Source organism: Garra rufa, chromosome 15, assembly GCF_049309525.1.
Source record: "Garra rufa chromosome 15, GarRuf1.0, whole genome shotgun sequence".
In the NCBI taxonomy this organism is placed as follows: domain Eukaryota; kingdom Metazoa; phylum Chordata; class Actinopteri; order Cypriniformes; family Cyprinidae; genus Garra; species Garra rufa.
In genome coordinates, this window is record NC_133375.1 from 30,947,764 (window position 1) to 30,970,907 (window position 23,144).

General features: G+C 33.4%; 1 protein-coding gene across 3 annotated transcripts in view; it reads left to right on the forward strand.

Moving 5' to 3' along the window:
• The window catches only part of eps15 (epidermal growth factor receptor pathway substrate 15), a 40,627-nt gene that overhangs the window by 9,720 nt on the left and 7,763 nt on the right, over positions 1-23,144 (forward strand). For all 3 annotated transcript variants that reach the window (XM_073818565.1, XM_073818566.1, XM_073818567.1), the window contains exons 10-23: positions 1,591-1,736; positions 1,886-2,039; positions 2,735-2,820; positions 10,718-10,790; positions 15,745-15,906; positions 16,265-16,462; positions 18,361-18,744; positions 18,853-18,939; positions 19,996-20,110; positions 20,249-20,293; positions 20,378-20,697; positions 20,985-21,057; positions 22,024-22,094; positions 22,218-22,347. In XM_073818565.1, coding sequence (XP_073674666.1) covers positions 1,591-1,736; positions 1,886-2,039; positions 2,735-2,820; positions 10,718-10,790; positions 15,745-15,906; positions 16,265-16,462; positions 18,361-18,744; positions 18,853-18,939; positions 19,996-20,110; positions 20,249-20,293; positions 20,378-20,697; positions 20,985-21,057; positions 22,024-22,094; positions 22,218-22,347 — 2,044 coding nt within the window. The remainder of the gene's footprint in view (positions 1-1,590; positions 1,737-1,885; positions 2,040-2,734; positions 2,821-10,717; positions 10,791-15,744; positions 15,907-16,264; positions 16,463-18,360; positions 18,745-18,852; positions 18,940-19,995; positions 20,111-20,248; positions 20,294-20,377; positions 20,698-20,984; positions 21,058-22,023; positions 22,095-22,217; positions 22,348-23,144) is intronic.

The window sequence follows — 23,144 nt, forward strand, 5'->3', positions numbered from 1 at the left end:
AAAAAAATTAATTTATATATCAGGGTTCCCATGGGTCCTTGAAATCCTTAAAAGTTTGTGAATCTGAAATTTTTTCCAGGCCCTGGAAAGTTTCTGAAAATAAACATGCAAGGATACAGGTCCTTGAAAGTGCTTGAATTAATTTTGTGCAAGAAGTTTTTTTTTAGAAAAAATTCCATATTACTCTAGTCTGCTAGTGTGTTATTTTGCCAGCACTTTGTGGCCTTTGCGTACTAGCTTGCTTGCATTAGTTACGCACATTTAAACATTATGTTAAGTGTTTCCAGCGTGAGGTACTTTGTCTTGTTTATTTCCATGACATTCACGTGTGCACAAGACTACTATGATGAAAGCTCAACGTTTCACAGACACACTGTAAAACATTGCAAAAATAGATTGTGTAGTTCAAATAAAATGCTTTTTTGCATAGTTGTGTTTGACACATGAAAACTGTAACAATGTACAGTACTGTGCAAATTAATTGTAATAATCCAGTGAGATTTTTGTTTGCATAAGGAGTCTGACAACAGCCAGTGCTCCACACAGATATCTGATCTCATCCAGTCTGTCTGGAATCACATGAAGAAACAGAACAAACTGAGACAGACTAAATCCAGAAGAACTGTGGCAACATCTCCAAGATGCTTCAAGAGACCTATCTGCAAAGCTATCTGAAAAACTATGTGCAAGTGTACCTAGGGCGAAAGCTGCTTTAAACACAAAGGATGGTCACACCAAATGTTGATTTAATGTAAGTTAATTGATAAAGAAACTGCATTATTTTTGACAGCATCCTCATTTTATTGCATTTTTACACAAGAGGCTAAAACTTTTAACAGTACTGCAGCTTTGCAGATAGGTCTCTCGATGCATCTTGGAGACGTTGCCACCGTTTTCTGGATTTAGTCTGTCTCAGTTTGTTCTGTTTCTTCATGTGATTCCAGACAGACTGGATGATGATGAGATCAGATCTCTGTGTGGAGCACTGGCTGTTGTCAGACTCCTTGTGCAAACAAAAATCTCTCTGGATTTGTAAAAGTAATGGCAAAATAAATGTTTGGAAATGCAAACTGATATTTCCTACTGACACACTACAGCAAAAGATAGAAATAAACCATTTTTGTTTGTGAAAATACTAGTGGCCTAAGACTTTTGCACAGTACTGTATATTACAAGGTAACACAATGTAACCTTGCTGTCACTTAAAAAGTTCCCCCACATTAAGTCCTTGAATTTTAGAGTATTGGACCTGGAAAGTCCTTGAAACGTCCTTGAGTTTAAAGTTAATCAAGGTGTGGGAACCCTGATATACCCTTTAACTGCAAACGCTTGTCTCATAATGACAGTATTGCTAGATAAGACCATTATATAATATCCATTATATGAAGAGAAATCCTGAAATGTTTTCCTCAAAAAACATAATTTCTTTATGACTAAACATCTTGGATGACAAGGGGGGTGAGTACATTATCTGTACATTTTTGTTCTGGAAGTGAACTTCTCCTTTAATGATTCTGATCCTTGCTGTAAGTGTATGTCCTATAGATTCATTAAACCATCAAACCATCTGTGTGTGTTGTATGTGTGCAGTGGGTGGTATCTCCAGCAGAAAAAGCCAAATATGATGACTTATTCGCCAAGACAGACAGTGACATGGATGGCTTGGTATCTGGTGCTGAGGTCCGAGATATATTTCTAAAGACCGGTTTGCCATCTGCCACTTTGGCCCGCATTTGGTGAGATGCCATTGCTTGGATACATTTCAGTTTCATTTTCCATAAATTCTCATGCAGAACTAATTAAACCTAATCTTGTAAATACTAAAACTGTATGGATTTGTATTGAAATGTTACTCTGGCTTACTTTTTTGTGCCTGTTTCTACAGGGAGCTTTGTGATATAGGAGACGTTGGGAAGCTGACCCGAGATCAGTTTGCATTAGCTCTATATCTAATCAATCAGAAGCTGTCAAAGGGAGTAGAACCACCCCAGACTCTCTCTCCGGAAATGATCCCTCCTTCTGATAGACTGGCTCGACAGGTATACTGCTTATTAAACAATGGGTGTAGAATTATTTTGTTGTTGTTGTTTTGAGTGTGAAAAAGGAAGATTCTAGTTGTTGTTCTTTCTGACCAGTCATTGAACCCTTTAAGATTTTATCTTTTTTCTAGCTTGCTGCTGTCTTTCTTTTGTAAGTCTGTTTCTCTTATATACTACAGTGCAAAAGTTTGGGGTCAGTACGATATATATATATTTTTTCTTATGATCACCAGGGCTGCATTTAAAATGGCAATTAAAATAACTGTTTTCAATTTTAGAATATATTTTACAATATTCTATGATGACAAAGCTGAATTTTCTACAGCTATTATCTAGTCATCATTGTCACATGGTCTTTCAGTAATGATTCTAATATGCTGATTTGGTGCTTTGAAAACAAGGTTGAAAACCATTTTTTCTAGATTGTTTTGATGAATAGAAACCTTAAAAGAACAGTGTTATTTAAAATAGAAATCTTTTGTAACATTATAAATGTCTTTGCTATCACTTTTAATCAATTTAATGCATCCTCCTTGGTGAATACAAGTATTAGTTCTTTAAAAAGACCTTCTGACCTCAAACTTTTGAATGGTAGTGTATGCTAGATTAATGTTTCTAAATATAAAGTTATGTGTGACTCATGCATGATTTCTACTTTCTTTTAATGATATTCCATTCCTTTTTTGTTCTAAAAGAACAATGCTCTTGCAGTACAGGCTGCTGATTTCTCCGCAATTAAAGAGTTGGACTCGCTCACTAATGAAATCATGGACCTACAGAAGTGAGTTACCAATCTTACTTTCCTCTGTCCATTTATGCACAAGAACACCTAAAGAAACCAGAATTAAAATTTTAGTTCTGACGTTAATATACAATGCAGTTTAAAAGTTTAGGATCAGTAAGATTTAAATTGCTCATCAAGGCTGCATTTATTTGATCAAAAATCCAGAAAAAAAATGTAATATTGTAAAATATTATTTCAATGTAAAATAACAGTTTTCTATGTAAATATATTTAAAAATGGTATTTATTCCAGTGATGCAAAGTTGAGTTTTTTTTTCAGCATCATTACTTCAGTCTTCAGTGTCACATGATCCTCCAGAAATCATTCTTATATGCTCATTTAATATTAATGTTGAAAACAGTTGTGCTGCTTAATATATATATATATTTTTTTTCTTTATAAAATAAAAAACTTAAAATGAACAGGATTTTATTTAAAAAATAAATATTTAGTAACAATATGAACTACCATGTAAAAGATTTCTGTTTTAAATAAATGCTGTTCTTTTTAACTTTATATTAATCAAAGAATCCTTAAAGTATCACAGGTTCCAAAAAAATATTAAGCAGCATAAAAATTGATAATAAAAGTAAAAAATAAAATCGACATGGCTGATGAAAATTTTGCTTTGCATCACAATAATTATTTTAAAATATAAAAAAAGCAATTTTTAAAACTAATAATATTTCACAATGTTAATATTTTTATCAAGTAAATGCAGCTTTGATTAAGATAATTAAAAAAAAAGCTATACAAACTTTTGAACGGCATTGTACATTTTGTAGACACATGGATATTTATGCATGAAGAAGTATTTATGGGTAACCACTGCATTGCTGTTCCATCTGTCTGTAAGTCTTTATTATTTATAATATATTTAGCATGCAGTTCTTCCCATTTCTCTTTTTACCATCTGGCAATCAGTTTTATTATAGTCTGTATTTGTATTTTTCACAAAATGCCCTCACACAGCGGCACAGGAGATTATGAAACCAAAAAACAGAAGTATGTCTCTGACCATAATCTTAGTGTGTCAGTGTACCCAAATCTGTCCTCAAGTCATGATAGATGCACTTGACCTGATGAATGGTTTCTTTAATGAGTATCTCATTACTTAATGTTCTTCGATCTGTCATCATAATGTGCAAGGTCATCTCGAGCTGAACTAGATTGTCTACACCCACAGACAGTATTTAGAATTTTTAAGCCACTTGTTTTAAAGGCGTAGTTCAGCCAAAAAAGAAAATTGTCATTGTTTACTCACCCTCATGTTGTTCCAAACCCATATGGATTTCTTGTAAAACAAAAAGTAAGGGCTGTGAAGCTCTAAAATGACAAAAAAGCAGCATAAAAATGTCATAATGGTTTTCACCAGTTTTATTTTAGTATATATACGTTATTGTAGTAATAGTATTTAATAATCTTATTAATATTAATCTCTTATTTGGCTTTACATTTTATATTTAGAATTTTACTTTTTTTTAAAAAATTTAAAATAATCTTATTTTTTTAACAAGAAAAAGGCATACAGTAAAAAAAATAATACATTGAATTAATTTTAAATTATCCATTAAATAAGCAGAAATTAATTTTTTAATTTAAATCAGCATAGCTGAAAAAATAGTTCACAAATTCTACAATGTAGAAATATTTTAATAAATACTTACAGTTGCAATCGAAATTATTCAACCCCCTTGACATGCAAGACATTTTGTTCCAGATAATTTGTTTTTCTAAAAACAAATCTACAAAGGCATTAGGACACTATTAGATAAAGTATTTTAATACACATTTGAGTAATTCTGAGAACATAAATTGATAAATAATAGAAAAAAATCAAATTGGCTCTAAACATTCATGTTCAAAATTATTCAACCCCCAAAAGTAAAATTTGGTGCAGAATCTTTTATTATTTAAAACCACCAATAAACGCTGTTTGAAAGTGTTTAGAAACGTTGATCACCTCTCTACTGCAATCTTGGACCATTCCTCGGCTGAAAAAGCTTTTAAATCACGGATAATCTTTGGTTTTCACTTTGCCACTGCTTTCTTCAAATTTAACCAAATATTTTCAATGAGAATTAAATCTGGAGACTGAACAGGCCACTCAAGAACATTCTGTGACTGATCCCTGAACCAAGCAGAAGTAGATTTGTTTGTTTACTTTGGCATGATTGTCCTGCAGGAAAGTCCATTGATCATCATCTTCGGTCTTTGCACCAAATGCATCACAATTCTTGGCAAAATGGCCTGATACTTCAAGGAATCCATGGTTTCCTTCATGCGGTCATGTTTTCCACTTCATGCTACAGTAGAACAACCCCATAATTGGATCAGCCCACCTCCATGTTTGATCATGGAGATAGTGTTCTTCTGCTCATTAGTTTTCCCTTTTTTGCACCAGACAATCCGCTGATCTATACGTCCAAATGTTCTAGTTTGGTCACATCACTCCATAAAACATTCTTCCAGAACTCCACAGGTCTATCCAAATAAATTTTAGCATATTCAAGCTGACCTTTTTGTTCTTCTTGATCAAGAATGGTATTCGCCAAGATGCCCCAACATCTTGTGCCATGCTTGTCCTATGTTCATCTTCTACTCTGGAATGAAGTATTTTTCCTCCTTTCATCGGGTCATCTCGCAATTCTTTGGCTGTACATTGCAGGTTTTTCTCAGTTGCTCTGATCAAACATTTTATGAAATTGTGCATTTTTGGTTCAACACCCTCAAAGGTTTTCTGGTACAACACACTTTAAACTAAGGAATAAGGCTTTTAATGTCTTAATCTTCACGTAGCCTTAGACTTTCTAATACAATACAACAGTTTCTTCTCTATAGCTTAAGCTCTGTTGACTTTACCATATTTGCTACTCAACTTCAGCACATGTATGGGATAAATGTATAGATGTGTAACATCTCAAGCTGATTCAGTTTTTTTAATAGTTTGTAAAGGCTTAATTGTGTTTTAGGACAATTTTGTTCCCTACCACAAAAATAAATGACTTAAAACGGCAATGTTGAATAGGGGTTGAATAATTATGACAGCTGTTTCTAAAAAAAAAAAATCCTAGAGCTCAAACACATTACATTATATATTGACATTGTCACTTTTAATATGCCAGTACACTGTTGTAGATGCAATTTTTATAAAGTCCTGAAACTTCAGACAAGCTTTTATTTGTAAAGTACTGCAGTCTCTGGGGGGTTGAATAATTTTGATTGCAATTGTATATAGTAATAAGAAAGTTTCAGTTTTAACTGCTATAAGGAATTAAAGATATATATTAAAAATACAATGTTTATATATAATACAATAGTACACTTTTTTACATTTAAATAAGCATAAATAATTTTCATTAAATCAGCATAAAAAATAATAATAATAAACATTTGTTAAATATAATACACCATATTATATAAAAATAATACAAATATTTTTATTTAAATAAGCATAATTGAAGGCAGTTCAAAAATACTACAATGCAAAAGTACTTTACAATTATTATTTTTTTTTTTACAAGAAAAAGACATATAGCATAATCTGTTCACTTGTCAAATTTTTGTCCTGTTGTCATTTAATTAATTTTTTAATTAATTTTTATTAATTTTTATTTCAGTTTTTGTCAGTTTAGTTGCATTTTATTTCAGTTAGTTGCCAAGAAAATATTTCTAATTGTATTTGTTTGTTTTATTTATCATACAAGGAATTGTATGGCTCCAGAAAGCTTGGAAAGTAGAACAAGAGTAATGTAGACTACTTTTATGCTATATCTACTATTTAAAGAAAAGAAGGGTTAAGAAGGACATGAGGGTGAGTACATCATTCTTGGCTGAACTAATCATTCATAATAAATATATTTGTATGACAGATGAGAAAAGTAATGCTACTGAATGCAACATGTGTGTGGGTGGCATATACAAGTCCTTAAATCACTTCCTGCAAGCAATAATTCTCCAGAGAAGTTAACACTACTTGTGATGAGAGTCGCTACGCCACAGAGGAGAGGTGGAGCTTTCATTTACACAAACACTGAAAGAGGAAGATGCCCCCACCTCTGGTTTTCCCTCCATCTCTGGTTTACAGAGTTTGAGCAAAAGCAGATACAGTCACCTGTCAGCTCTGTCAGCTTCCAGCACACTCACTCACTCAGTGTGAGATAGACGCTCAACAGCACTTCTAACACTTCTCACTTCCTCCTTCACGGAAAGAGTGCGAGAGAAAGAGTAATTGAGAAGTAATGGAGAGAGCATAAGAAGATGAGCAGGAAGGATAGAAAACAGAAAGGTTCTATACAATGGGTTGTTGTTTGTCGCTAAAATGATGCGTGCGGTTCGGGATTGCCTTAAAACTCCACGGCAACGGGCCACCTCAGGTGACAGGTAAGAACAAGCCACGCCCTCCTTATAAAAAAAAAAAAAAAAAAAAAAGCATTTCTAGGCTGTTTGGACGAAACACGCTCTGTTGTTTTTGGCTGATCCGGGCAACTCAAGAACCAGTTTTTTAGTTGGATTTAGGACCGTTGGTCATTTGCTCTGTATTATTTATATATCCCGTTTCAGTCTTTCTATTTTCATGTTTTCCCCTTCTCTCTCTTTTCTCCTGGGAGTCTCTGACTCACAGTGTGTGCGCTTGACTCTCGGTCAGATACATGTGAGTTTCTCTGTTGTTGCTGGGAAGACTGTAGCATGAACTCACTGTGTTAGAATCTGAGAGGAAATGTTGAGTCAGAGCTTAATACAGTTCAGTCTAATCTTAATCTAGGAAAGATGCTCTGAATCTTTTTGAGAAAGATTTGTTATACGACATTTTTTTTCCGTTATTAATCTTTCTGTTTTACTCTTGCTAGCTCGCTAGCCTCAAAACCTAAAAGACATTCCACATAAAAAAAAAAATTCCAGCATCATCATAAATCTATTGTATTCACGCTATGATCAGTGACTGAGCCCTCTCTGTAAGAAGATGCTTGGAAATGAAATGTTTAGAAATGGATTTAACATGCAAATGTGTTGAACAAAGTGTTTGTTTCCCACAATATGCATGGATGGTGTGGCATAGTAGTTAAAAACTGGGCTAGGAGCCAAAAGATGAATGGTTTGAGCCTTAACAGATGAGTACCATGAGTTTAGGTTTTGCTAAAAGAGAGAGATGTGCTATTTGCAAAATTTTCAGACTTATGGGACAGTTTTGAGCATCAGAGTAATGCTAAGAAACAATTCGGAACACCCTAGCAGTCACATAGCAACACATATCAGCCCTTTACTGGATCTAGCATATCATGGAACACCCTATGAAGTGTGTAGCAACAGCATGGAATAGCAATTTCTATGATGTATATATTACTTACAGTCAGGGCTTGACATTAACTTTTTCCTCACAAGCCACTGTGGCTAGTGGTTTTCTTCTAAATCACTCCACTCAGCATTTTTACTTCCCACAATTTTGTTGTTGGGAAATTATGTTGTATATTTATATTACTGAAGTTGCTGCATACTAAAATTGATTTCCAGGAAAATATATATTTTTTTGCCTGTTTAAAGGCCATTTTACCTAACCGCATTAAATGCATGTCACCTTTCATTTAAAATTTCGATATTTTATTAATAATTTCACTTAAGTAAGACACAATAGGGCTACAATCAAATGAAATCGGCATTAGCAAAATCAATCTTTCCACTGTGGAAGAAACGGAAGCAGCTGAAGTGGCATTAAGATGCATTTACCTGTTTAATGAAGCTAAAATATAGCATGAAAGCATTTACAATAGCAAAATTGCAACGGTATAAATAATATCATGAGCTTGGTGTTAATATATATATATGTATGTATGTATGTATATATATATGTATGTATGTATGTATGTATTTTTTTATATATAATATTTAAATGTTATAATATAAAAAATGCAAAATAAGCTACTAAATCGGCAATAGGTGGCAGCAACTAATGAATGAATCATCAATCCTCAACTGGCATGATCTTGTTACTGTCAATACATTATCCATTATCAATTGCCGTTTACACCAAATGTATGTAATAAAATCAGAATTATTTTATAAACGAAATTTCGGGCATCCCTAAATAGATGTTTAATCAGATTAGTTGTCCAGTCGGGCAAGTAAAATTTTCTTTCCCTTGCCCCTTCAAAAAAAACTACTTGTCCCAGACAAGCATTAATGTCGAGCTCCGTTACAAAAAATATATAGCATTAAAAGGATAGTTCACCCAAAAATTTTATTACTGCATGATTTACTCACCCTCAAGCCATTCTAGGTGTATCAGACTTGTATCAGTCTTCTTTCAGACGAATACAATTGGAGTTATATTTAAAAATGTTCTGACTCTACCTTTATATCTTCATAATGGCAGTGAATGGCTGTTGAGATTTTGAAGTCCAATAAAGCACATCCATCCATCATAAAAAGAACTCTTCTTCTGAAGCAAAACAGTGCACTTGTGAAAGAAAAATATCCACATTAAATCTTTATAAACCGTAATGTAAACAAACTTGGGTCTTGCGAGACTAGCATATTCTCACTGGAGCTTACGCTACACCTACATCCTACGTCACCCACTGGTATGTCAGTCTCTTTTGAATGTTTATATGACAATTAGCAGAAGCTAGAGATTACGGTTTATAGAGTATTATATATGGATATTTTTCTTACACAAACGCATCGATTTGCTTCAGAAGGCCTTTATTAACCCCCTGGAGCTGTGTGGAGTACTTTTTATGATGGATGGATGCACTTTAATGGACTTCAAAATCTCAACACCCGTTCACTGCCATTATAAAGTTTGGAAGAGCCAGGACATTTTTTATTGAACTCTGATTGTATTGGTCTGAATGAAGAAAGTCATATACACCTTGGATGGCTTGAGGGTGAGTAAATCATGGGGTAATTTTAATTCTTGCGTGAATTATCTCTTCAAATTAATCAAAAGTGACCATAATGTTATGTTATTTTTTGTTTTTGTTTTTTAAGTGCTTTTATTAAAAAGACAGTAAAGAAATGTAAAATGTTACAAAAGATTTCTATATCAAATAGAAATATTCCATTTATCAAAGAATCCTGAAATAATTACGCTTTTCATAAAGTTTTAAGCAGCACTGATAATAATACAACATTGATAATAATAAATGTTTCTTGAGCACCTAATCAGCATATTAGAATGATTTCTGAAGGATCATATTACACTGAAAACTGAAGTAATGGCTGCTAAAAATAGATTTGCCATTACAAAAATATATTAAAATTTAACAATATAAATTTTCATCAGCTTTATCTAGACATCAGGCAATTTGGTCTATCACTAGCATCCAGAAAATGTATGTAGTTGCAATATATTTGTTGGCTAATTTAACCTGTCAAAACTCATCTGTTTAGTTGTGCATGTATTGAATGAGCACTGTGCTACGTCCGAACAGATTGCATTATTTTATGTATAATCATTTTTACTGTTGTGATTATTAATTTGTATGATTTTTATGATATTATGATTTTAATTCCTCTTATGTACAGCACTTTAAATTACCATTGTGTATGAAATGTGCTTTATAAATAAACTTGCCTTGCCTTGCCTGTATAACTTGAAGGTGAAAACACCTCTAATGTATTCCAACCCCGCATCCACCATCTCTCTCTCGCTCTCTCTCTCCCTCCATGCTTCCCTCCTCCTGTTCTTCCTGACGTTCAGAAAACCATCTGCTCATGTGCAGCTCTGACACACACACTCACGGACAGCCTCTCTTCTCTCACACGAGCAAGCTCCAGCAGCAGATGCAGAGATGGTGCTGGAGGGAGATGCTGTCCATCCTGTTCCAGGCGGCTGGCTGTCTGTACCCGCCGTCGCCACTGTGATTAAATACTCATGTCTCTGCTGGTCTTTCAGGGAGAAGAGCGTGGTGGAACAGGACATCAAAGAAAGGGAGGAAACTATACGACAGAGGACCAGCGAAGTCCAGGTACGATTTGTAAATTGTACAGAAATTAATTTGCTGTTTTTATTCGACTGGTGATCCTGACCTGATCAGATGTGCATGAATAGATAGAATATAGCTTAACAATCCACAAAGTACTGAAATAATTTGTCTTTTTTTTATTTTACATTAAGAAATATAAAAATGGCTGCATTAAAATGTATACATTTTTATTTTATTTTATTTTGAGTCATTTTATATTAGTTGTTTAAAGGCAGCTAATATTTCCATATTTTTATTGTATTACTTTTTTATTTTGAATCATTTATATGTGACCACAGAACTAGTCATAAGGGACAATTGTTTTAATTAATGTATTTTTTTGTCATTAATGTATGGTTTGTTAGAATAGGACAATATTTGGCTGAGATGCAGCTATTTGAAAATCTGTAATCTGAGGGTGCAAAAAAATCTAAATATTAAGAAAATCGCCTTTAAAGATGTTCAAATGAGGTTCTTAGCAATGCATATTACTAATCAAAAATTATATTATGATATATTTACAAAATATCTTCATGGAACATGATCTTTACTTAATATTCAAATTTTTTTTTTTTTTTGGCATAAAAGAAAAATCAATAATTTTGACCCATTCAATGTGTTTTTGGTTATTGCTACAAATATACCCGTGCTACTTATGATTGGTTTTGTGGTCCAATAAGGTCACATATTATTTTTTTAATCATTTATTTCTATTTTTTAATCATTTTTATTTTAGTTATTTTTATATTCTTAAAAAACAGCTGTTATTCTGAATCTTTAATATATTAGTTGTTTAAAGGAAGCTAAAAGTTAGTTTCATGCATCATAATGTCTAGAGTTTACTGACCACTTACTGGATCAATAAAGGAAAGCAGAAGCCAGCTGTTTTCCAGGCTCCCTTCCTGTCTGTCTCTTTTATCCTCCCTATCATCTGTCTGCTCATCGTGGATCAGTTCTCTCCTCACTGTCTGTCAGCAGAGTTGAAAGAAGTTCAAGGTCTATACTGTATATCTGCACTGGCTTCCCGACTCATAAATGTGGTGTTTTTCATTTCCATCGAGATCTGAGCTCCCTCCTTCTCTCTCGCTCTCTCCCACTGTGTGATAATTAAATTTCCTGTGTATGTAGCTGAAAATAAACCATTTTGTAGACTGAAAGATGCTCTAGACTGCTGAATTAGATTCTAGGTACAGATTCAGATATGGTCAGGCTAGTCTTTTAATATGGGCACATTTATTAAAAGAATAAAGCATGCCAATGCTAGTGCTAAAATGTATTGACAGATGGATGCCTAATGAGCCAGAAAAAACAATAGTGTGTGTGTGTGTGTGTGTGTGTGTGTGTGTGTGTGTGTGTGTGTGTGTGTGTGTGTAAGCATACAGGAAGAGAAACCTGATGTGTGTGTGCATATGGATATTAGATGGCGTACTGATAGCACAGCTGGTCCCACTCTCTAGGGTTCTCCTTTCCTGTCATCAAACAAGGCCGCTTATCATGCTGATTTGCTGTTTTCTTTTCATTTTTGAATTTGAAAATGTGCCAGTGACACTTGTGTGCTTTTACCTTTATGAATAGCATAATTAAAATGGATCTTTCTCTTACTACCGTCTAAATAATGCAGTTCAAATGATGTCCATTAAATCAAAAAATAAAAGAAGTGCTGCTTTCACCTATGCAAAAGTGCAACATTAAGAGAATTAAAAATCAATATTGTAAGCTGTCAGAAGCAAGGGCCTCTTACAAATCATGAATGTAATCAATATTTGTTTAGGCTCTTAATAGATTAGCCTTGAAACACTCAGTGCTGGTAGGCAGCTCCAGGCATTGAATAATTAAATAAGAATGTGTGCTGAGTTTTAGTTTGAGCCTCCGCTGTGTTTAAACCCTGGGATGATGAATAGATTCTATTTCGGGGGCTGTCGGCTCCCGGCGCAGCCTCTGATTGGACGAGGAGACGTTTGTGCATTAGACGTGTGAAGGTTTCCATCTTCGCTGCGAGCGGTTATTCAGTTCTGCTGCTGTAGACCTGTTATTTTTAGGAGCCACTCAGTCACAGTCGCCCAGCACTCTCATAGCGCCTCAAGGTGAAAAAGGAAATGACAGTGGAAATGACATGGTTGTCTTTTGTTATCATTGTAGGTGCTTTTTTGTTTCCTTTCGGATCTGATTCTTTTCTTATATTTGACAAATTTATTGGCTTTTTTTTCCCCCTTAGCCCTCAGTATCTAACCTTTGCTTTTGTACAGTTAGATATTCTGTATTTTCACTGAGGTTCTATAGATGACTATATATATTACAGAATGTTTAACCTGCCAACCATTATTGACCATGTAATATGTATTTTCACACAAAAATAGCACGATTCACTGAACATCAGTTTGTAAAAAAAAAAAAAAAAAAGTTTTTTAAAAAAGTGATAATAAAGAAATGTATAGTGCAAAAGATTTCAAATAATTGCTATTCTATTCATCAAAGAACCCCGAATAATATGTTTCACAGTTTACACCAAAATATTAAACGGCACAACTGTTTCAACATTGATGATAATAATAAGAAATGTTTCTAAAGCATGAAATCAGCATATTAGAATGATTTCTGAAGGATCATGTGATACTGTGAAGAATAATGATGCTAAAAATTCAGTTTTGCCATCAAAGAAAATAAATTACACTTTAAAATCTATTAAAATAGAAAACAGTTATTTTAAATTATACCATTATTTCACAGTAGTACAATTTTTACTGCATGTTTTATTAAAAAAAAAAAAAAAAATCAGCCTTGGTGAATGTAAGAGACTTACAGACCCCAAATGTTTTAAATTAATGTTTTAAAAATATTATATTATTTTATTTTTATAATATTTCACAAAAGTACTATTTTTACTGTAGTGTAACAGTACAGTTTCCTTTTTTTTTTCAGTTCAGTTGAGTTTAATGAACCAAACCATTATGTGTATTCTTTTTTCTATTTTTCTAATCTATTTTTTATTTTATTTTATTAATATATTATTATATATAATATTTTTTTATTCACAAGAATGCATTAATTTGATAAAGTCATAGTAAAGAAATGTATAGTGTTACAAAAGATATCAAATAATTGCTGTTTTATTCATCAAAGAATCCTGAATAATATATATCATGGTTTACACAAATATTAAGCAGCACATTTGTGTTCAACATTAATAATGATAAGAAATGTTTCTTGTGCATCAAATCAGCATATTACAATGATTTCTGAAGGATCATGTGACACTGAAGTCTGGAGTAATGATGCTGAAAATTCAGCTTTGCCATCAAAGGACTAAATTACATTGTAAAATATATTAAAGTAGAAAACTGTTATTTTAAATTATAATAATATTTCACTTTCATTTCATTTTTTTTTTTTTTAATGCAGCCTTGGTAAATGTAAGAGACTTACTGACCCCAAACCTTTGAACAATAGTATATTCTTCTGTAGTGTTGCAAAAGAAATAGAAAAACAGAAAATAGTTAGAATAGAAAAATGGAAAATATATTTTTTTAAATTATAATAATATTTCACAGTAGTACAATTTTTACTGCATGTTGTGTTTAAAAATCTGCCTTGGTAATTGTAAGAGATTGTAAGAATTTTTATTTTATTTTATAAAAATAGTCCGGAGTAATGATGCTGAAAAGTCATCTTTGCCGTCTAAGAAAATAAATAAATTAAATTTTAAAATATATTAAAATAGAAAACGGTTATTTTAAATGATAATATTTCACAATAGTACTATTTTGACTTTTTTTTTTATTTTTTTTTTTTATAAATGCAGCCTTGGTCAATGTAAGAGACTGACCCCAAACTTTTAAACAATATTGTATTTCTTTTCTTTTTTTCCAGTTCCAGTTTTTTTCCCAGAGATACAGTTGTCCTTGTTACAGTGTAATTATAAAATTAAGTACTGAGTAATATTCATTAATAACATACTTACTAGGATTGTGGATTGGTTCAGGTTAATTGCATGTAATTATGCAAAATTTACTGTTATTACTATAATAAGTACATGTAATTTGTAAATAGGGCACTAAAATAAAGTGCCACATTGTTTTTTATTGTGGTACAACCCATTTCAAAATAAACCCGCCACTAAACAGCACAAAATCAGAACTAAATGGCTCTTTTCTTAACATGTTCAGACGTCCTCTTCCTGTCTAAGTGGGCAGCTCTTGGCCAGAATAATCTGCTGTGTGGAACAGACTTCATGGCCCTTTTCCAGATGGCACCCTTAAGCCTCACAGTCCTCCTACGTGTCTACACTTTCCCACATGAGCTGTTGGGTAATATTCAGCTATGAAGTCAGCATTACTGTAGGTTCGGCATACGGCTGCATGGTGGACGTGAAGACAAATCATACAATGCCCAACGGGACATTCTGTGGTCTTGTTATTTCCTAGACACACGAAAGCGAAGGCCACGAAACCACACTTTAAGTGTGCCATTCTAGACAGAGCCATGGTTGATGGTCAAAGGGTCTGGTTATGTAAGGCTAACATTACAATTTTCATTGTTTATTCTTTCTGTCTCTAGCTTCTTTCCCTGCAAGGATCAGAATTGAATTTATTCTTTGTATAATGTTCTTCTCACTTCTACAAGGGAACAGCTGTTGAGAAAAGAAAGCTGCTGTGTGAAAGCTAAGGTGCCATTCCTTTGTTTGAGGATCAGTGAAGCTCTTGTGTTACTTTCAAGCACATAATTGCAGTCTATCTGATTTCATTTGTTTACGTTGGCTTTGCTGACTGGTGTGCCATTATAACTGGTTTACACACGTATCTCAGTATCGTCTTGTCCTCTAGTGCTTTTTATCTTCACATTTAGAGCTGCATCTGTTCTCTGCACTGTTGTCAGTGATGATGAAGTCCTGTTTATTATTAGACTGATAAAGATGTGTTGAAAGGCCTCTTAACACAAACACTCTTTCTCTCTCTCTCAGGACCTGCAGGAAGAGGTTCAGAAGGGCTCGGAGGAACTGAGCCGCCTGCAGGCGGAGCGACAGGAGGTGCAGGAGAAGCTGGAGAGGCTGGACGAGCAGAAACGCTCTCTGGAGGAGCAGCTTACACTCATACAGCAACAATGCAGCCAGGAAAGCCAACTGGTATGAGACAGACATAGTGAGAAAGAGAAATAAATAATAACAACTCAAAAAGTATGCACTGATTTGAAGTATCGCATGACTGGGCAGTCTTGAACACACTAGTCTTAATCTCACATGCTATTTTGCATGATGTTTTCATATGCAGATTTGTGTGTGGCCAGGGAAACAAAAGAGTGGAAGAGAAAGGGAGACACAGTACAGCAGAATTCACACTATTTCACTTAGTCCATTTGAATGGATACAAATGCATTCTCACTTCCGTTGCTTTAAAAGTCATAGGTATGCTGATCTCAGATATTTTATTGTACTCTTTGCCTTTTTTCCCCACCTGTCTCTGTGTGTGCATGTTTGTGTTCAGATCCAGTCATTGCAGGTGGAGCACTCTGAGCAGGAGCAGAGAATCGGTGACTACGAGGAGGAGTTGACCAGAGCCAGAGAAGAACTGCTCCATCTGCAGGAGGAGACCCGTCAGCTGGGAGAGAAGGTTCAGTCTGCCCGTGATCAACTCTGCCCTCTTGAGGATGCTGTTAAAGAATCACACTCACAGATTGCTCAGGTTAGTGAGATTTTTATCTGTTTTTTAGTTAACTTCACGTGTTCGTATCTGCTATCTGCATTAACCCTCTTAGTAATATAACGCCATGTTTAAAGGGGATTTTACCTGAGTTAAAGGAATGTTTCCATGTTTTGGCAACAGCACTGAGTAAAGACAATGTTCAGTAAAACAAATAATAATAATTATTATTATTATTATTTTACAGAAGTTTTTGGATAATAATTATTTAAATAATTGCATTTGCAATTATTTTTGGCAACAGCACTGACAATGACAATAAATCAAGACAATGTTCAATAAATATAAAAACTAATGATGATGATAATATTAATAATAATAATAATAATAATTAGAATTATTATTATTATTATTATTTGTTCTATAAATATAATATATATGTTCTATAAATAATGAAACAAATAATAATGATAATATAATTAATAATAATAGTAAAAATAATAATAATAATTATAATATAATATTTTTGTTTTTCAATAGCACTGCAATGGCAATTATTATAAAAACTGATGATGATAATAACATATAATAATAATAATAATAATAATAGTGCTTATTCTTTTTTTTTTTACAGAAAGATTATGGAAATGGAAATTATGGAAAGAATGTTTCCATTTTTGGATAATAATTATTTAAATAATAAGAATAATAATTATTATTATTATTTGGCAAAAGCAACGGCAATTATTTTGTGGCAATAGCACTAATTAAATATAATGTTCAATAAATTATTTAAATAATAATTATATAAAAAAATTATATATATATGATTAAAGACACTGTTTAGTAAAAAATAAAACCTAATAATAATAATTTTACCTGAGTTAAAAGAGTGTTTCCATTTTTTGGATAATTATTTATTGTTATAAATACTTATTATTATTTGGCATTAGCCCTAGCGATGGCAATTATTTTTTGCACTGATTAAAAGTCAAAGTCAAAGTCAACTTTATTGTCAATTCTGCCACATGTACAGGACATACAGAGAATTGAAATTGCGTTACTCTCAGACCCATGGTGCATACAAGTAACATTAAATACAAACAGTAACATTAAATACAAACAGTAACATTAAATACAAACAGTAACATTAAATACAAAGGTAGAATTAAAAAAATATGAATAAATACAAATAAACATAATATATAAAATGAAAAACACAATATACAAGTAAGGGCACATGGTAGAGAGTGCAAACCATGTAAACAATATAGTGCAACAATAAAGACAAATGTTCAATAAATAATAAAAATGAATGTTGATATAATCATATTAATAATAATAATAATTATTATTATTATTTTACTTGAGTTAAAGAAATATTTCCCTTTTTTGTATAATAATCATTTTATATAATAATTATTTAAAAATATATATTATTATTTGCCAATAGCAATTCTTTTTTGGCAATAGCAATTATTAAAGACAATGTTCTGTAAATAATAAAACCTAATAATAATAAATTCTTATTATTGGAGTAATCCAAAAAGGATAAGCCTAGGATGAAAATGAGTTATAATAATTATCATCCAATCCATCCATCTATTTTCCAAACCACTTGGCATAATAACAGAATTTTAACTGCAAGCTGTGTGTATGTTTTGGCTTTAAACAATGCTTTTAGAACAGGAAATATCTGTTTTAAGAATGTATGTTCATTTTAATTGCAAATGAGGTGATATTTTTACTTTTAAAAAAATCCTCATTTCTATTACCATCCACTTCTAAATTTTTTCTGCTTTTTTTTTTTCCTGCTCTTTCTTTCTTGTTTGCTACTTTTTATAAAAGTTCTGGCTTAATTATCATTAGTTCCATTCCTAGTTACAAACTACTTGAACTACTTGCTTAAAATATCTCACACACTGTGCGGTTTATCGCAGGAACAGAAGCGATTGACTGATCTTAAAACGGAGGAGAGAGAAGTGACTGCACGGCTTACTTGGAAAATCCTGGAGGAGCCGGTGCTTGTCAATGGAACAGCGCCCTCCTCTGAGCAGCTGGAGCAACTGCAGTGGCCTCAACCCACAGCACAGTCGCCAGAGAAACTCAAAGAGGACAAAGTCCAGGATGAAGAGGAGGACTCATCCGTGGATGAACCGCAGGAGCTCAGAGTCACAGAGGAGCAGCCCGGGTCAGAGGCAGAAGAGCCATTCACCAGCCCAGAGGAGAAGGAGCCTAAAGTTGACTTTTATAGCGCTGACCTTTACAACAGTGGGTTATCCACTGCCAGCTCCACTGTGATGGCCTGGCCTCAGGGGAACACGGTCAGCAAACACTTCCTGTTATTGTATATCATGTAAAATGCCAATCTCACATGCCATTACAAATTGGTTCTCGTGTGTGACTGACTTTTTATGCCACTCTGTTTTCAGGAAAGCACAACACAAGCCAACCCAGAGCCAGAGGTAGTTGAAGAGAATGAAAAGGCAGAGGAGCAGCCTGCCACCAGCACCCCAAAGGTTGAATGATTATGACAAATCGTAATCGTTGACCAATTCAATTTTTTTTTAATATTTAACATTTTAATTTATTTTTGGGATAATATGAGGGTCATATTGTAAGTACTAGTCAGAGCATGTTGTTTTCGATTGTGAGTATGTGTACACTACCAATCAAAGGTTTTTAAACAGTAAGATTTTTAATGTTTTTAATGAAGTCTCCAAGCCTGCGTTTATTTGAAGTACAGCAATAAAAAGTACAGCATTTTGAAATATTTTTACTATTTAAATGTATTTATTCCTGTGATTTTAAAGCAAAAAAATTTAGCATCATTATTCCAGTCACATGGTCCTTCAGAAATCATTCTAATATTCTGATTTGCTGCTCAAAAAGCATTATTTATTTTGTTCTTTGATGAACAAAGTTCAGAAGAACAGCATTTTTCTAAAAATAGAATCTATTGTAACATTATAAATGCCCTTATCATCACTTTTGATCAATTTAAACCACCCTTACTAAATAAAAGTATTATTTCTATAATTTCTTTCCCAAAAAAAGAAGAAGAATTATACTGACTCCAAGCTTTTGAATCGTATAGTCTATAATGTTACAAAAGCCTTTTATTTGAGATAAATGCTGATCTTTGGATCTTTCTATTCATCAAAGAATCCTGAAAAAATGTACTCAACTGTTTTAAATATTGATAATAATAATAAATGCTGAACAGCAAATCCACATATTATAATGATTTCTGAAGGATCATGTGACTCTGATGACTGGAGTAATTATGCAGAAAATTCAGCTTTGAGCACAGAAATAAATTACATTTTAAAATATATTAAAATAGAAAGCAGTTATGTTAAATAGTAAAAAAATATTTCACAATATTACTGCTTTTGCAGTATTTTGGATCAAATAAATGCTGGCTTGGTGAGCAGAAGAGACTTCTTTAAAAGAAGAGACTTCTTTAAAAAAAAAAAAAAAAAATCTTACTGTTCAAAAACATTTGACTGGTAATGTATAATTTTATAATAATAATAAATATGTTTATCCTAATGGATTTTGTGAATGTCTAGGCTGAAACTGCGGAGCCAGAGAAGAAGGAAGCTGCCCAGCCAGTTTCATTGCCGCCCACTAACCCGCCTAGCGGTCCTGGCCTTGACTTCTTTCATTCGGACCCTTTCACTGACAGTAAGATCTGCACACAAAGTAAAGTCATCAATCAGGCATTAATCATGCAGCTCTAGGTTGTCTTTGTAATAAGTGTACTAAAAGTTGCTTTGAAGAAAAATAAATAACTGGTAAACTTATATAAAACTACATTTGCAGGTGATCCATTCACTGAAGATCCTTTCTCAAAAGTTGACATTTCAGGTTAGTATTTGCTAACTGTCTTACAATTCATTTGCAAAATATCCATTCACAGCCCAAGTCGTAAAATGTTGTTTTGCTTTCCAGATCCTTTCGGTGGGGACCCTTTTAAAGGCACAGACCCATTTGCGGCAGACAATTTCTTCAAGCAGTCTTCAGGTGCTTTCCCATCTGGAGATCCTTTCGGTTCCTCCGATCCATTCAGTGCCACCACAGGGCCAAAGGAGCCTGATCCATTCACATCCAAAACCAGCAATGCTGTCACTCCAGACCCGTTTGCTTCCGGTAGCGGTAACATCCAAGACACTGATCCATTTGGATCTAAAATGGATGCCTTGGGAGACTCTGATCCCTTCAGCTCGACTGGCACAGGACACGACCCGTTTGGAGGATCAGATGTTCCTGCAGTGAGTGCTGTAGAGCTAAACTCTTTTAAATCCTATTCAAATGTGTTCTGTTAGTTTAGAGTGTCTGCCACACTTGATTTATGATAGCATTTGTAAGCTGTTATTTTTACAAAAGTGACTGCCAGTGTATTCTGCTAAATGCATTATGAATCATACCTAATTCTTGGTGGTACAAACCCTAAAGCAAGCTTTTGAATTGTCTCATATTAAGCTTGCAGTTATAAAGTGTTTTATTAGCATGACTTGGCTGAATTTGATGTTAAATTTCCTCTTCCTTGTCCTTTCAGAGAGATGGACCAACAGCAGCCAATGATCCTTTTGCTCCAGGAGGAACTACAGTGGCCACTAACTCAGACCCAGGTAGAATGAGCATTACTAGGCTGGGTTGACAGTATTTATTTCACGATTATAATCAATATTCATTTTGATGAAGTAAATACCAGTTATTAATTTCCAAGATCAATCTTTTAGTCTATGCTTTTTTTTCTGTTGATGCATGAACACATTTTCATTAAACATTATTTGTAGTGTGTGCCATGCAATGACAATACACTTTGTGCTTTGTTAGTATTGACAAACAAAGCTTGGCTTACTAATTTTGTCAATTTTATCACAGAACTCAAACAATAAATGATGTTTTGATGCTCTTAATGTGGCATGGCAGTTCACTCTAGCTTTGTTGAAAGAAACAACTTAGAAATGTATCATGTCTAATAGAATCATCAGTGTTTTATTCACAGAAAAATGTCAGTAAAACAGCTTGGAAACAATGACCTTAGGAAAGCTACAAAGCTCATTAGTCAACTAGAAAAAAATTGCTCTAGAGAGAAGCATTTTGCTAAATACATGTTACATTTTCAATTTTTCAATATTGTTAATATGTTAATTAATCTATCATGAATACAAATAAAGACATTTATCATGTTATACAAAAAATCTATTTCAGAAAAATGAAGTTCTGATCTTTCAATTCATCAAAGAAACCTAAAAAAATTCTACTTAGCTTCTTTTTAACCATAATAATAAATGTTTTTGAGTAGCAAATCAGCATATTAGAATGCTTTCTGAAGGATCATGTGACTAAAGTAAAAATTCATCTTTTTCTGCAAAAAAAAATTCAGAAATCACAGGAATAAATTTACATTTTAATATATCTAAAAAATAGTAAAAATATATATTTTTTCTGTTTACTGCTGTACTTTGGATCAAATAAATGCAGTCTTGGTGAGCAGAAGAGACTGTTCAAAAACTTTTGACTGGTAGTGTATTAAGCTCATGAGCTATCAAAAAGTATCTAAAATGTTTGTGTACCTCATTTTCTTTCAGATCCTTTTGCTGCAGTATTTGGCAATGAGACTTTTGGAGGAGGTTTTGCAGACTTTAGCAGCTTAGCAAAGGTAAGGGTCATTACCATAAACAGAAGCCTAGTATTCCAGCTCAATTGCCAATTAATTTATCCACATGATTTAAATCAGATTGAATATGGGTTGCAGCTGTTGAAATTATCCCTTTCCTTTCAGTCTAATGGCAGCGATCCATTCGACTCAAGTACAAACAAGAATTTATTTAAGGAAGACACTCAGTCAGATGTTCCTCCAGCATTACCGCCCAAAACCGGAACACCCACCAGACCTCCACCTCCACCCCCAGGTGAGCTGATGTTTTATCAGAATAAATATATGATTTGATTGACGTTTTCATTGTTGTTCTTTAAAGAGTTGGTTCACCCAAAAATGAAAATCAGCCCATGATTTACTCACCCTCAAGTCATCCTAGGTGTATATGACTTTCCTCTTTCTGAAGAATCCAATTGGAGTTATTTTAAAAAGTATCCTGGCTCTTCAAAGCTTTATAATGGTAGTAGCTGGGTGTTTCTGTTCAACAGTCAAAAAGAAGTCCAATAAAGTCCATCCATCCATAATAAAAAGTGCCTCACATGGCTCCCGGGAGTGAATAAGGGCTTCCTTTAGCAAATCAATGTGATTTTGTAATGCTTTTTTAATTTTTGTAACTGTCAGCTGACAGTTGTACACGTTGCGCATGCGCCTCTCAGAAGTGATGAATGCGTACGCGCATTGGAGAGATCAAAACAAAAAAAAAGGTCACGAATTAGAAGTTCAAAACAAGGATTTGTAAAGAAAAATGTCGGAGGATTTTGATACAAGCCAAGAGGAGACTGGTTTTCCCTTAATACAGTCAGGAATCTTTGCTTCCTTTGCTCCTGTAAACAAATGGTGGTTTTCACGAGACTCACAAGCTGCTTCCATCTCCGATTGTTAGCGCAAGCTAGATTAAAGTGACTATTACGTTTTTAAGTATGGATATTTTTCTTAGAAAAATGCATCGATTCACTACAGGAGGCCTTTATTCACCCCCCAGAGTCATGTGGGGCTTTTATTTTTATGGATGGATGCGCTTTATTGGACTTCTTTTGTACTGTTGCACAG